This window comes from Magallana gigas, chromosome 5 (genome assembly GCF_963853765.1).
Source record: "Magallana gigas chromosome 5, xbMagGiga1.1, whole genome shotgun sequence".
Classification (NCBI taxonomy): Eukaryota; Metazoa; Mollusca; class Bivalvia; order Ostreida; family Ostreidae; genus Magallana; species Magallana gigas.
In genome coordinates this window covers 4,274,185-4,287,500 of record NC_088857.1, presented here as the reverse complement: position 1 = coordinate 4,287,500, position 13,316 = coordinate 4,274,185, and the positions used below count along the sequence as shown (strand labels likewise).

Below are 13,316 nucleotides of genomic sequence, written 5' to 3'. Positions count from 1 at the left end.
GAATTTTTAAAGGGAAAATTGTTGCTTGAAAATAGATAAATATTTATATAATATAAGAGAAATAATTATTTCTATAATACAATAAAAATATATTATTTAGTGTTGGTTCGAAATAACATTTATGCATTAATAATTACAATCAAAAATACATTTTATAAATATTATATACAAACTTAATTCGATAAAAAAAAATAAAGCAAATAAATATTGTATTTATTTAAAGGTGAAAGAAATGATAATCCACAATTTATTACTTTGAGTTGAAAGGTAACATTAGAACAACATTAGCATTTTGTTTCTTTTCTATTTTAGCAAGGGTAATTTTTATCACGTTTTCTAATGAAGAATGCATACATTATTATCTTGTATCTTTGACATAAATCATTTTCAACACAAAAGATATATTCCTCGGGCACAGGTGTTGTAACTAAATATTTTAGAACCTGTCACGTGATTAAAGGTTTTACAACAAAATTTACATATTCATCACACCAAGAGATGCCCCAAGAAAATGCTGAATCCTCTTTAATTAAATTAAACAAAGCGAAAATACAAAATGCCCACAAATGTTTATAAAGACAACGGGAGTTTATACCTTGCACATTTCTTCAAATTATGTTTCACATCCAAGGTCACCTCGAATAGCATTACTTGTAAAGATGCCAGATCAAATTCAACTTTATTTTAGAGTATTAAGAACATATATGAAATTCGTAAAATGAAATAATTTTCACCCCTCAGGGATAAACTATGTTTGATGTAAGTTGTACGTGAAGTATAAGTATCATCAAAGTAATCTATTTTGCTCTTAAAAAAAAGCTTCAACACTCGCTATTATCCGAGAAATATTTTCTCGTATTAGACATCAAATAAATTATCTTTTCTGACTCTTTGCACATATGATGTATTTTTTTAAACATACGTGAGCATTATATGTGAAATATTTCATAAGAAAACGTCGAAATTGTTTGTGGATTTTCTCAGAGTTTGAGAGATTAGCGGAATGAGATGTCAACACGCCGGTTGTTTATGTAACTCCAGAGTCTGGCTTTGTGTTTTATCTTTTTTATTTATTTCCCCAGGTGTTTTGAGCCCCAACCATTTCTTAAAATGAAAACCGCTCACAGAAACCCGATGACTACGTACATATGCAGTGATATACATTCTTTATCAGTGCATCAAGTAAAACACATTTTTAGCAATTCTATTAGGTTGAAACGTCTCAATAATGCTTGATTCTCCCTCTGTAGGACCCAGATACTTTCTAAAACTAGACCGCGAGATCCGGTGTCAAAATTCCGCCTCTGTGTAGCTGTCCCCGACATTTGAGCCCCTCTCCCCGAGCTCGGGAGTCGCGATCATATGCTGGACTTGTAGACAATCACTTACACACGTCGAATTACACATTAATAGCATAAATCAGAGTACGGCCATAAAGACAATGATATCAGCTGTTTTATCAATGGCCTGTTGGTATTTAACAGGTATGGTTTATGCTAGGAGAGCGTTATGTTGTTACCTGATCACACTGAATCTAGAAGACAGATTGTGTTACTTATACAATTGAAGCACTATGGTTGATTTGACTTATCTGAGTATAGTAGCGGATTGTCCAGAATTGATTGAATATAGCCAATCTACGCGCCAATTTTTTTCCCAAGGTTCTACGAGAAAAGATAGAGTATGACCGTAAGAAATTATTAAATTTAATAATTAACGAGAATAGAAAAAAGTTCCCAGGGTTAATAAGCCAGGGCTAAGTTTTTATACAGTGGCAAATCCCTTTCATTAAGCTCCAAGTCCCAGAAGTCGGCAAGAAATTGATCTTAATCCTAAAGTCGGAATATGTCCCGCGAACAGGGACGAGGTCTTTCGGAGGCTATGAGATTGATGCTTCTAATTTACTGTATCTATAAACAGCCTATTTTGCGTCTTCAATCCCCCTGTTATATGTTAAGGTTGAGCGAAGATGTGGATGTAATTTTAAGGTAATTGTGTTCAATTTTAAGTACCAAATAGAACACAGACATATCATTATCTCATGCTTGACTGGGAAACTGCTTTATCCCTCGCTGAGCTTCGCTTTGAAATAATGGCAGATTTTACTTTACTTGACATAGTCCATTTCACGATCATCGTTTTTTGTTTCGAATGCCGCGATACTGTCATAAAGTACACGTCGATACAATTATAAATGGGATCACAATTTTTCGATTTTTCCTCATGAAAAGGATTAAACCCTAGCGCTCAGGGCACGGTATCGCGTGGAGGTTTTTGCCTTCCCCTGGGTACAATAAACTTCTCAACTACAGCCAAACAATACCTAACCCATATTTCGCACTTATTACAAATAACAAAGTTTCGTTTGCAACGTAATATTAATTAAGGTTCCTCCGCCGCTCTCGGCTTATCTGATCCTTCATCTGAGGTTCACATGAATTCTGTTGTTTCGCCGTTTGCAGCACGTCCTTTTTTGCAATGCGCATTGGGTAACCAGGTGCACTAGGATTGATCGCCTTAATTCTTGCTCTACTTCGAGCAACATTCGCTCCAAAAAGCTTTCTACATTCAATCAATAACCGAATACAAATATCATATGCTGTCTTTGTGTTTTTCAGGTCCTAACTCGGCACACAGAAGACGAGGCAGACAGACTTACAGCCGCTATCAGACGCTGGAGCTAGAGAAGGAATTTCAGTTCAACCATTATTTAACAAGGAAACGGAGAATCGAGGTTGCCCACTCTCTTTGCCTAACAGAACGACAGATTAAAATTTGGTTTCAGAACAGACGAATGAAACTCAAGAAAGAAAGACAAGCTATTAAAGAGATTAACGATAATTCCACCCTCCTGTCCACCGATAAAAAGGATGATAAAAGTGATGGACTGTCTAGTGACGAGTCACCGTAAACACCCGAGTTATTCCGAACATCAACGAGAAAGCTTACGGCAATTACACGAGTTAAGCTTTGTCAATTCAGGCGATACGGGTATAGGGTTCGTCACCTCTTGCCATACCTTAGAACAATATATAATATGATGGCAATTTTAACTTATTCCAAAGATATTATATGTTTTCTGTTACAATTGTGTGAGGTATTACAACTTAGATCTCGTAACCTATACAAGCTTGGTCACAAGGCGTAAGAAACAGTGTCTGTGTGTCTGCTAGTCAAGAAGATTCTTCCGCGGTGATTATGTGCGTCTACCGTTCTGTGTTGTATGCCCTTTGTGTCGAAATTTGACTACAGATGGCGCCCAAATGAATTTATCATAGCTTGTCCATGCGGGATTTGAACCAAGAACTGGTAAAACTGTAGAGAGAGTTTCTCAGTGACTGTATGAGACTATAGTTATTGTTTTGGAAAGGAGTGATAGAGATGTTTTATAATACAGCAATGGTTTGGGATTGTCATAAACCATTAATACGTCATGAATATGAACAAAGGGTAAAATCTTCGCAACATTCGTGAATATTCTGATACGATAGGGTAAAAATGTAAATGATTGCTAAAATAGAGGTCCTTCGGGCACATATCGTATTTTTGTATGGCATTACTAGTACTTATGGCTTACATTAGAAATCTGCTGATGTTTAGAGGGAGACTAAAGTGCATAAAATACCTCAAGTTTTTTCTTCCATTGTACAGACATATATGTTGCATTAAAGCTTTTTGTACCCTTTTATCATGACTTTGTCTCAGGGCTACAGTTTACTACATCTTACCCTTGATTTTTATTTGCCCTAAAAACCATTTTTGAAGGATTTGGTAACCATTTGGTAGGAAAACGGTATATATTCATTGTATATCTAGATAAACAAAACACATTAAAAAAAACAACCCCAACTCAGCAACTGCTGCAGACGTGTGTATTTGTAAGTCTGTATGAAAAAGTCGTTTTATGAATTGCTGCCAAAACATTAATTTCGAGAAAGTTGCAATAGACGTTCCCCTGTTTTAAATGTTGTGTTGTGCTGTTCTAACGAGACCGTTATATGAATCAGAGAGATTTTTTCTATGTTTGTTAACGTTTAGTTGTAATAAATACTGCCAATTTTATTGGTGCATTTCATATGTAATAAAAGTTTGTAAAGACTATAGTGTACTGTTCTATCATTATATTATAAGATAAGCAATCAGAAAGTCTTACAAAATATAAGTGCCAACGAATTACTAAATGCATAAATTCAAATTTGTAATGTCATGTTTAAAGATGATTTTTTTCTCATGAATGCAAAGGCACTGCGCAAAATATCTTTGCTGTTTGTGATTAAGCTTCAAACAAAAGATTTTTTTGTTAGCGATAATTTATCTGCATTTTTTTTTAAACCGAGATGATATATCGCATGGTAAACAGGAATTTGAAGGTTGTAAAACCAGCTATTAAGCGTTGCACTTTTGTGATGCGCAATATCGGTTTGCATAAAATGTTATCATTAACGAAATTAAGGCTTAAAGATAAAAATAGATTTTAATGTTTTATAACACAGTGATTTGAACTTTCATCGATAACTAGGTAACTAAGGCTTTTTTTTTCAAACATTTAATCAAAACAAGTTTGTTAAGCAGTCAACAATGTTTTGTTTCAACATGAGTTTTGACCTCGATATCTTTCGTTGATTAGAATAATATTTACGTGCATGTGTTATATAAATTTTTATCCTGAAAGAATACCATAAATAAAAAATAAACATTCAAGTTATTATTTTATTGCTCCTTTTTTTAACAAGTTTAAGATTTAAAGAAAGCACCGACAGAATAATATCATGATTGTTTTAATCACAAGAAAATATAGGCTTAATTCATTGCATGATTTAAAGCAGATGGAAAATTGGGTTAACTGTTGGCTGAGTTTTAACTTCACATAATGAATTATCCCGAATAATGAACGGGAGAAAGAGTGCCTATTTTCTTTAAAAATGGGAATGTATTGTTCTTAAGTAAGCCGGAGTTTTGTGTTTAATTTGTTCGTCTGAGTAAAAAACTTAAATCGGATGGAAAGTTAATTTATGCAAACCTAAGAAGGACAAGGATGTTGATTAACATAAGTTTGGATTCCTTGCCACAAAAAATTTAGTTTTTTTTAATATCGTGTAAAAATGATTTAGTAAGAGACACCTCTTGCTTAAGATTCCCCAGCTGCAAGATGCAAAGAGAACTGTTGAATCAGACCCTGGTTAAGTTTCATCACGGGGGGATTATCTTCTCACCCCTCACCCATATCTATCCGTACACGACCCCGACCTTCGTCGGTTTCATCCCGCGGATTGTCGTCTGCAGTCCGCCAAGATCTGATTCCGGCTCCATTCTAAAATTCTGTTTGAAGCCGGCGGTATTGTGTGTCATCCACAGGTGGGAATCCCAGGGACTGTGCCAAAATTCTCGTCTCCACGTGAACAGTTCATAAGATATTTATTACCGAGTGTAGAAAAGTGCAATTTATGTTTTATCATTTTTTTTTACCCCATAATATCATCTTTTCTAATTTTTAAAGTCTCGGCTTACGGAGAAAGTCACCAATCATTGAGTGCCTTTCTCGGCTATGGCCGCGTGTGGATTGGGTTTTGCAATAAGCTCATTACTAACGTAATTTTGTCGTCTGTAAGATAGACTAATGAACATGCTGCTAGAATGCACGAAACTCAATTTCATATTTTTTCAGTGGACGAATTATTACAAATATCAAGAACTCGTTTGATTACCTTATATTTCCCATATTAGAAAACCATGATGCAAATACATGTTAATGCATTTATCTACTTCTTTGAAAAGAATATTAGTGAAAATATGTCTAAACTTATCAAACGATCAAAAATCCCATAGAACGCAGAATTATCCCCCTTTAATTTAGATATTCTTCTTTATCAATCATCCATAACAAAATGTGTATATGATGCAAATATCGAGTTTATTATTGAGTCGGCCTTTTCCGACTAATAAATCTTAGTCTTCTATTTAAGTGAATAAATTAATATTTTAGAATAAATGCTTGCAGTCTATTTCGGCAATTAGAAAAAAGTGTTCGGGCGGAAAAGTTTTTAAACTAAAGGTGAGAAAATTGTCACCTATGTCTGTTCATTTGAATAATTAAGAAATATGGGATTCTTTTGTGGATAAGCTTCACCGATTTAGGATATTTAAAATATACTTGGTTACACAATTATAACTTGATTTATCAGTATTAGTTTTTTTTTCAAGATTGCACAAAGCTACATTTAAACCTGACTTCGCTTCAGAGATAGGTAGAGCCATCCGAGCCTCGGTTTGATTTGGGGATTACCCATGTTGTGGGTCAGCTGACAACACCCTGGATATGCCCCACCCTTAATGTCCGACCAACGGACACCAACAGTCTTTAATGTGGTGATTTAATTACAGAGTTAAGATGTTAAGAACATGCGTGGGTCGTCCGGCAATAGTCCTCAATGATTAGTGACCAATTTATCATTTGTTTAAATGGCCATTTGTAAGTTTAATGTGTTGGATAGAATGCAATGGAGATCCTTGTAAGGCTGGCCCATCGTTTGATCTAGCTTGTATAGGGGTGAATGTATCTTGTTGCTATCTTGTTGCCTTCTATCGTGAGGGTACGAAACTACGTCGTGAAAGGAAAGATTTTTAATGTTGAAACTTTAAAAAGAATTATTTTTCGAGCGATTTGGCTTTTTAAATAAATAGAGAAAAAAGAATTTAACAATAGTACATTTGAAAAATGCTGTTTTAAAAACAAAAATCGCTAGTCTAACATTAAGAAAATTAAACTGATAGCATACAATAAATTGAAAATCTAATGATATCCAGAGACAAATTATTTATTTCCGACTTAAATGCTGTTTGATTTTAAAAATGCAAAAAATGGGCGGTTGTTCGCAATCCTTACTTTAAAACATGTGAACGCGGACAGAGAATACTGATTAAAAAAAAATAGTCTTTTAGGTTCCGTATTGGCTCTCAGGTTGATTTGGTTAAAATTCTTGACAGCCAAATACTTATAAATATGTGGAATGAGGAAATTATGGAGAAATCATTATAATCAGAAAAATGATGTCTAAATGCCAACATTTTTAACGAGTTAGACAACTTGCTGTCCCTGTAAAGATGGCCACAATATATTTGTGTTCTCCTTAGAATTAATGGATGTTTTGTTAGCCTACGGTAGCGATTAATTCACCCTGTTTACGCTCTCTTGTTTATAAACACATATATCTGAATAAATATTGTTTTCATGATTTCAGGGGACAAATAGTTTAAAGATAATGTTCTGTTGATTGAAAAGATAACATGATGAAATGGATTAGCCACGCGACTTGAGTTATGTGTTTTGTTCAGCAATAAATACAACGTCGAATCAGTGGTGCTGACGTTGTTACTTTAAGTACTTACACCGTTTTGCTGGCTGACATTAAAATCAGCGGTGACGTTAATGACAAACGTTATGATTCCAGAGGTTTTTATTTACAAGCTATTTTTGCCACATTTACCAGCAATTATTCATGCCATTATGTAATGAAGTCTTTAAATGACATTATTTTTACTCGTTTGCAAATACCCATTCTATGTCAAGAGAAGGAGAATCGATCGTCGCGATTTATACCAAATATTTATTATTAGTTCACTGTAAAGATATGAAATGCATGTTACCGCACGAAATGAGCTAATAATAAAGTCCGACTACCAGTTTGATTAAATTTGAGCAATTTATGACATGGTCCTTGAGATCTGTGGTTGTTCGCTCAAAATCAAGACAACGTGTGGTAATTTTATTCCGACGTATCACTCGACAGGTATAGAGGTTATTGCCTGCTGGAGGAGACCAATTTGAAACTTCACACAGTTGTTACATGTGAAATGGCTCTATATATAAGTTCAACTTTCTCTTTGAATATGATTATGTATTGACGCATCGTCAGTTAATTTGTCCGGTAATTTATACAGATCAGCTATTCCAGATTTCGAACATATTTAATATTCCGGTAGAACTACTCGATGGCTGTAGATGATCCCCGTGAAGTGTTGAAGGTGATTTCATTTACCGAATTCTACTTAATTAACAAATTGATAAGTCGTATGTGGGCAGGTTTTCTAAATTCCCAAAACACAGCTGGCCCGTCAAAGAAATGGAAATTTGACAGAATTTGTAAAAATAGAAAGCCAGATCTTCTAGAGACGACCTTCATAAGCCAAGCTAGACACACCAACGGTGCAGGCACTTCTACGTTCTCAATATTTTTCAAGTAAAATCAGAATATTATACCTATATATTACAGAGATAATGGAACGAAATCTAAACAAATTTAAGAGTTTGAAGAAAAAACAGTGTAGAAATATTCTTATTGCGCTAACTTTGGAAAAATCTAATATGTTGACTCTATACATGAAAGAAAACCCTACACATTTGTATAAATGACCCCTTTCTGAAAATAGAGATGTACGTCTTCTTTTGAGTTTTAGTTTTGCCAGCTCTGATGGCACATATCTCGGCATAATCCGAGAACGAAATCCGGATATAAATAGATCAGTAATGTCCTATGTTTGTACTGGGATATTTAGAAATGCAGATGTAAAGTTCTGCTGAATATGATAGGATACTCTGAATATGATACTCTTCAAATCAAATACACAAGTCACGAATGTGCCACCAGTTTTTGTTAAACGTCATTCTTGAACCAGTTTAAAATCAGGTGAATATTTTGAAACTGGGCCTTTGTCAATGAAAAAGAGAGCAACTTCCGATATTTAAGCTTTTTAATTTACATCTATAAATCGTCTGACTTTAAAATTTCCAATTTATTAGCGTATCGGAATTGATTAAATATCTGTACTATTTTTTCTTGATAAGCTGAAACTAATATTACTAAGCCCTCGATTTCCTTTGGTCGTGCAAATTACTTTTCCGAGCTGTCTAGAAAAGCTCTCACTCACACAATACATCAAACAGGGCCGCATACGAAAGTAAATTCTCCAAAACATATTTGTTTCTATGAAAAACAATTCGACTGTCAACTTCAAAGTCTCGCTCAACAATGTTATCGCGAGATGTAAAGAGATTTTGATCCCGCCAATCACATGAGTCCAGACGATTACCCGCACGACGATTAGATAATCGTATCCAAGTATCTATTCCTCGTGTGATATCAACAATTGTAAGCCAATCAAATCGCCATATTTAATTTGAATTGATAAGGTGGTTTATAAATCTATCAGCAACCACATTGCAGACATTTTCAAACATCAATATATCTGTTTTCAAGCTGACCAATATTACCTTTGGATGAGAAACATGGAGCGAAATAACGCTAGTCCTTCCTGTCTGTATTTACTAATGATTTAGGCATTATCTATCTGGGTAAATAAAAATATCGTGTGCCCAAACCAAGCTCCCCGTTTATAGTGATTTTGATTGAAACCCTGACTTGAACTATTCACTCAATTGTTCTCTGATCAGAGCCCAATCGTTTGATTTCAAAGATCAAGACACAAGTTGAAAAATCAGAGGTTAACCATGGCGCACTTATTTTAATTAATGCGGAAAAGAAGTAAAAGCTGCACTCCCTGTTATTTAGGCGAGTTCACTTAATGCGCCGTCATCTTTGTTCTCTTGATCAGAACAATTTTATTTTGTTGATTTTTAAACCCCGGATTTTCACCTACAACCTGTCTGTAATACCTTTGCTTAATGCAAACGTCAGATGAAAGGACGAAGGGAAAATGCCAAATCCCCCACCGATATTACACCAAACGGCAATGCGCATCTAAATCCATGCTATAAATTACATATACTCAAATCTTAAAACTCAACGAAAAAACTACGAATATTGAGATGTAATTATGAACATATTTTGTATTGGAGTTCTTATCTCTAGATAAAGTTTGATATTTGTACCCTTATTGGTAGGGGGTTGCGGGTTACAATACATCACGGGTTTTTTTTTCAGTGTGTTTTTTAAGTACAGATGAACGATGATTGTATAAAAACAGTCAGAGTGCTGTTGTCTTCTTGGTATTCTATATGTGGATCTAGTTAAATATGAATAATGGAGATTCGCTTGCGCAGGTGTGAACGCCCTCCATAAACTCCAATAGGTGCAAAAGGGATACCATTCACTTAATGAATAAAAAAACTCTACATTAGAAATATATATAAGGCAAATATTGTAATGAAAATGCACTGTACCTACGTGATATATATCAGGAACTGTCACTGCTTTTTTTTTTTAGACTTACATGTTTTTATAATCTCAAAGGTATACCTTAACTGTACATTTTATTGGGTTTTATTTTATTCTATTTTTTTGCATTTAAATTTCATACGCAGTTTTGAGCAATATATTTGTGTATGTGGAATGTGATTGTAAAAGAAGTGGAAATACACAAATACCCGCCAATACCGCCATTTTGCTGACAAACAACCAATCATAACTCACTTTTTATTTTGATGTTGTGACATCTGTTACCTTAGATGAAACGAAAGTATAACGGTCTTAAATCGTTAAAAATGATTTGAAAAATATTCGATTACACGTGGCAACATAATCAAATCTAATTTGAATACAATTTATCTAAATGTATAAATATTCAAGAAACACAAGAACATGTGTTTTAACAGTTTCATAAGCTTTGTATGTCATAACTTTTGCAAAATATGCACCGGACTGACGACTTTCCCCGTTAAGACTTAAGTTTATTATGCAATATCAAGTCACAGATGGCTGACAATTTTTGCAAGACTTCCCCCTGACTTTGCTATCGGTTTGAAATAATTAACCCACAATTTTTACCTGGCTAACGAACTCACCATTGGTAATTTAATCCGCAGACTACAGTTTTGAATATTTAGATTCAAAAATAGCGTTTGGATCATAGACCCTCTTTCCACGATTATTAGAAATGCATAACTAATTGAATATATCTTTCTTAAATATTCAGCGTGTCTTAATTTCAAGGATATCGCTCCATTAAGAGAGAATTTATTACACAGTTGTACATGTAAGTAAACCTGCACGTAACAAAACCGGAATGATATCAGATGAAAAATCTTATACATGTAAGACATTTATAAAAAAAAATATGGATTATGGAATAATTCTACTGTACTAGCATATTGCTCGTTTTTAGATTATCACATGATTATGCTACTCTAACCCTAAACACAATAGACGTCAATAATGACATTTATATCAATAGTTTTCAAAAACTGTGTTAAAACAACAAGGACCAATTAATAATTAATGTTTCCAAATAAAACTAAAGTAGCATAATTATTTGTATAATCAAATGAAGCACAACAATGTTGTCACTGTTGTCCACGTTACCTTATCCTGTTGTAGGTTGTTGACTCCATTCTTCAATGTTGTTGGTAATGTGAGTTTGGTGTTGTTTTCTTTGTTTGTGTTGTTACTTGTGTATAACTGATGTTGCTTGAAGTTTTATCGCTTCTGGATTGCTGAATATTGTTGTTGTTGGTGGATTGCTGAATATTGTTGTTGTTGGTGGATTGCTGAATATTGTTGTTGTTGTTGGATTGCTGAATATTGTTGTTGTTGGTGGATTGCTGAATGTTGTTGTTGCTTCAGTGTTGCAGGATCAGTTGCTGTGGGTATCGAACTGAAATTGTTTTGTTGATGCTAACGTGATATTATTTAACCTGCAGTTTGAATTTTTGAAAATACAGTTTCTAAATAGGATTCGTATAATAGTGTTGTGCAGTTCTCGTCGATGAAGAAAAACCTTTAGTTGTTTATTTGTTGGGTGAGGATTCGGTTGAGTGGTTTATTTATTTGGGGTTGTATTCTCTGATGGTTTTCGTTGGTGGTAAAAGAATACGTTTATAGTTGCTACTGCTATATAGTGTACTAAGGTTGTACTAATATAGTGTACTAATGTTGTACTAATATAGTGTACTAAGGTTGTACTAATATAGTGTACTAATGTTGTACTAATATAGTGTACTAATGTTGATCTTTGTTTTGTTATAATGTAGTTGTTTTATGTCGATGGTGTGTTGATTAATGCTTTATTTTGAATGAATGCAACTTTTCTTGCTTCACTATTTTATCTCGACCTGTTGTCGTTTTTGACAATACTGTCGTGTGTTCACCATAGCAATATTTTTCTTTACTCTCACTTATGACATTTCAATTCAAATAAGACGATCAACCTAAATCGACTTTTTCAACATCCGTAAAAATAATTTTTTAAACTTTGAGGATTGTTTTTAAAAATGCATGAATACGTTAATAGTCATCAGATAACAGTAGCATTAATTCTGCTGATGAGTCCCACATTATAGAAAGCATGTTATGAGAATTGAAGCCCTAAAATAAATAGTTACGTGATATAAAGGACAGGATAAGGTGTACTAGGCGTGGTAGAGAATGAGTGGGACTGTTTATAATTTATCATTAAATATTTGTGAAGATAGTTATATATTTATCCTTATTGCAACAAAAGAAAACAGACGAACAGAGGTACAACGCATGCATTAGAGATGGTATAGGTCTTATAGATACAAATGTATGTAGTAACGTCATGCTTTAGAGATGGTATTGGTCTATGGGTCTTATAGATACAAATGTATGTAGTAACGTCATGCTTTAGAGATGCTATTGGTCTATGGGCCTTATAGATACAAATGTATGTAGTAACGTCACCACAGTAAAAGGGTCTAGGACTGACATTGTTAGGATAATGCAAATATCTTCAAAATACAAATTCATGCGGAGATAAAAAAAAACAAACTGTTGGATCTCGCGGTGTCTAACAGAAGTTTGTTATTAAAGGAGAACAATCGATTATTTAAAGTTTTTTGTATTCATTAATAATAAGTGAATGGATGCTGCGTCTACACTCAATCATTAAACAAAACTACATAAATCATACAACGCCCTTGTGGTCAAATCTCTTACAGTACGAATATATATATATAATATATATATTCTCCATTCTGGAGGCCTTTGTTTAATACGCACTAAATTTAAAATGGCATGAGACCAATGAGAGTAGACGCTCCCCACAAACTCTGCATTTTTCTCACCTGTTGATTAAAAAGTGACAGGTAACACACAGCCCTGAAATAAATAGTTATTACATTGTGTTAATGTCTGAATGAATGATGCGATGACTCTTATATAACTAAACCATCTTATTATCTACTTAACACAAAACTTAGATTTAACAGATTTTTAGCTATGTGCGTAATAAATGCGGAGAGACGAAACTTTGTCACTTTTATAGCGCAGACAGATGTCTTTTTACCTACACAGGTTTGAATATGAACTCTTCGCACAATTAAGGGGAGCCCCCGCGCTAATACA

General features: G+C 34.0%; 1 protein-coding gene and 1 long non-coding RNA gene across 5 annotated transcripts in view; both read left to right on the top strand.

The window, feature by feature from the left end:
* LOC105340018 (homeobox protein Hox-A7) overlaps positions 1 to 3,694 on the top strand; it is a 6,227-nt gene extending 2,533 nt beyond the window's left edge. The window contains exon 2 of the mRNA XM_011445847.4: positions 2,619 to 3,694. Coding sequence (XP_011444149.2) covers positions 2,619 to 2,911 — 293 coding nt within the window. The 3' untranslated portion in view covers positions 2,912 to 3,694. The remainder of the gene's footprint in view (positions 1 to 2,618) is intronic.
* LOC117691994 (uncharacterized) overlaps positions 1 to 13,316 on the top strand; it is a 41,894-nt gene that overhangs the window by 21,671 nt on the left and 6,907 nt on the right. The window lies entirely within an intron of this gene.